Here is a 2,375-nt window from a genome sequence, read left to right as displayed (position 1 = left end):
GCTCTCGGCCCGCTCTTGCCGCAGGCTCTGGAGTTCCTGCCGCAGAGCCGCCCTCTCAGCTGCGCTGTGTGCCCCCAGCTCCTGCTCCTGCTCCAGCCGGCATGCGGCCACCTCTCTCTCCTCCACTAGGGACAGAATCAGGGTCTCCTGGGCCAAGGCAAAGGGCAGGCTGTGAGGCCGGAGGTGTGAGGCCGGCAGGCGCGCTCTGTCCTGAGTGGGACCCAGCTCATGGGATGAGGGCAGAAGGGTTGCGGGGTGCCAGTCCTGCCAGCTGCATACCCCTTGTCTGCTCGGGGGTCCCAAGACTGTAGCAGGGTCCCTGAGGTCCCAGCACCCACCCCCGGGGTACCCAACAGTCCATGGGTTGCTGACATGCGGCTGCAGGGGCAGGTGACTCGAGGCCTCTAGGAGCTCCTGACCCAGGGCAGCTCGCATGGGCACCAGCCCGCCAGCCCCGACCGTGGGCTGCAGCAGGTCGGCCTCACCAGGTCAGCCCTCTTCTGAGAGAGAGGCCACCACACACGCACCTCAGTGAGCCCGGGGCCCCGCTGCCTCCCCAGGGCCCTGCTGTTCTCTGCGGCCCGGTGCCCCTGGGAGCGGACCTTCTCACTCCGGAGCCGCGCCAGGTCCTCGCGGTGGGCCTGCACCTGGCCCTCCAGCGCCAGCCGCACGTCCCGCTCCTGCCGCTCTGCGTCCCGGCGCAGCTGCCCCTCCCGGGCCTCCCAGGCGCTTCGCTGCTGCTCCATTTCCACTGTGAGGGCCGAGGGACGGCATGTCTGGGCTGGCCCCCCGCCCGCTCTGCCCGTGCCCACAACTGGGGAGCACAGGAGCACGCGACTTGGCCTGAGCCGGACCGTGCTGGGGGTGAATGGGGTGCCCTGCTGCTCACGGCTGACAGGTGGCATGCCTCAGCCAGGCCTGCGTCCCCCACTTCAGGGCCAACCAAACCAGGGACTGAGCTCACTCAGGACCCCTCCACGCTAACGGGGCGACACACCTTGCAGGGCCCGACGAGCCTGCTGTGCACTCCGGGCCTCGCCCTCCAGCCGCTGCTGCTCCACCTGCAGCCGCGCCACCTGCCGGCCCGCCTCACAGAGGCTGCTCTCCAGAGAGTCCCTCTCGGCCCTGTGGAGCAGGGGGACGTCAAACACCAGGTGAGTCACATGGTGACCCTGACACAGGGGAGGGCGAGGCCTGCGGAGCGAGCCCGGATCCGGCAGGACGCCACCTCCATGCTGAACCTCTGGGACCTATGGGCCCTGCACTGCGATGTTCCCGGCGGGTGGGCGAGACCCAGGACACGGGTGAGCCCCGCGGGGTGGCAGAGTCAGATGTACCCTGCTCCCGGGCACTCACACATGGGTGAGACAAAGGCAGGGCCAGACCGCGGGCACGTGGCCCTCTTCCTGAGCAAGGCCGCTCGGAGCTGGAGGAGCGAGACGGACATCTCTGCATGCACAGAGAGGGAGGGCATGTTCCTGCAGACAGCCCGTACCCCAGCTTCCACGGAGGGCCCGAGGAGGGTGCCCACAGGGTTGTGGCTCTCGGGGGCCAGGCCTCGCAGCGCAAGCCCCGCCCGGCAAGGCCGAGTACCTGAGCTCAGCCGCCTCCTGGGCTGCGAGCTGCCCCTGCCGCTCCAGGGCCTCTCGCTGGGCCAGCAGCCGGGCCCGCTCCTCAGACAGTGCGTCCTTCTCCAGCAGGGCTCGCCGCAGCGCAGCCTCCTGGGTCTCCTGGGCCTGCAGGCTGTGCGCCAGCCGCTCCCCCAGAGCTTGCTTCTCACCCACGACCTAGGAGAGGAGGGGGCGCGTGGGAGGGGAGAGGGCAGGGGTGGGAGCAGCGCTTCACAGGCAGCACAGGGGAGGGTGCGTGGATGCACGGGGCCTGTGCACGCGTGCATCATTGTGCAGGACACGTCTGCCGTGGACACAGGGAGAGCTGCCGGCCCGGGCGCGCCCAGGCAGGAGAGCTAGGTGTAAGTGGTGGCCTTTGGGACCACGAGGTCCTGGAGGAACACGGAGGACTAGGCTGTGGCCAACACCTTCCTCGCCGTCATCCCCAGATCTGGACAGGACATGCGTGGGAGTCTGTACGAGGCCTCAGGGAGCCGAGATCCTGGAGACAGACGCCAGGGGAGGTCCTGCGGTGCTGTGGGCCTCAGGTATGAAGGTAGTTTGGAGCTACCAAAGTGGAGGAGCCCTCATAGGCACCCCGAGTTTCAGATGTCAGTTCCAGAAGGACTTGGCCCTGATGGAAGCACAGATCAGGAAAAGACCGCCCTTGTGGAAGCCAAAGCCCAGGTGCGAGCCGCCAGGCACCCACTGGCCTCCGGAGGCACCTCGTCCCTCACTGCCTGCCAGCCAAGCACATCCCACCAG

General features: G+C 68.5%; 1 protein-coding gene across 1 annotated transcript in view; it reads right to left on the bottom strand.

The window, feature by feature from the left end:
* Nucleotides 1-2,375, bottom strand: part of CROCC2 (ciliary rootlet coiled-coil, rootletin family member 2) — a 62,032-nt gene that overhangs the window by 31,777 nt on the left and 27,880 nt on the right. Inside the window, 4 exon segments of the mRNA XM_027766995.1 lie at nucleotides 3-147; nucleotides 603-751; nucleotides 998-1,125; nucleotides 1,594-1,787. Of these exon segments, the coding sequence (XP_027622796.1) occupies nucleotides 3-147; nucleotides 603-751; nucleotides 998-1,125; nucleotides 1,594-1,787 (616 nt within the window).

Source organism: Tupaia chinensis, unplaced genomic scaffold (genome assembly GCF_000334495.1).
Source record: "Tupaia chinensis unplaced genomic scaffold, TupChi_1.0 Scaffold143823_1, whole genome shotgun sequence".
NCBI lineage: Eukaryota > Metazoa > Chordata > Mammalia > Scandentia > Tupaiidae > Tupaia > Tupaia belangeri.
The sequence above is the reverse complement of the archived record's forward strand: the minus strand, read 5'-3'. Positions and strand labels throughout refer to the sequence as shown.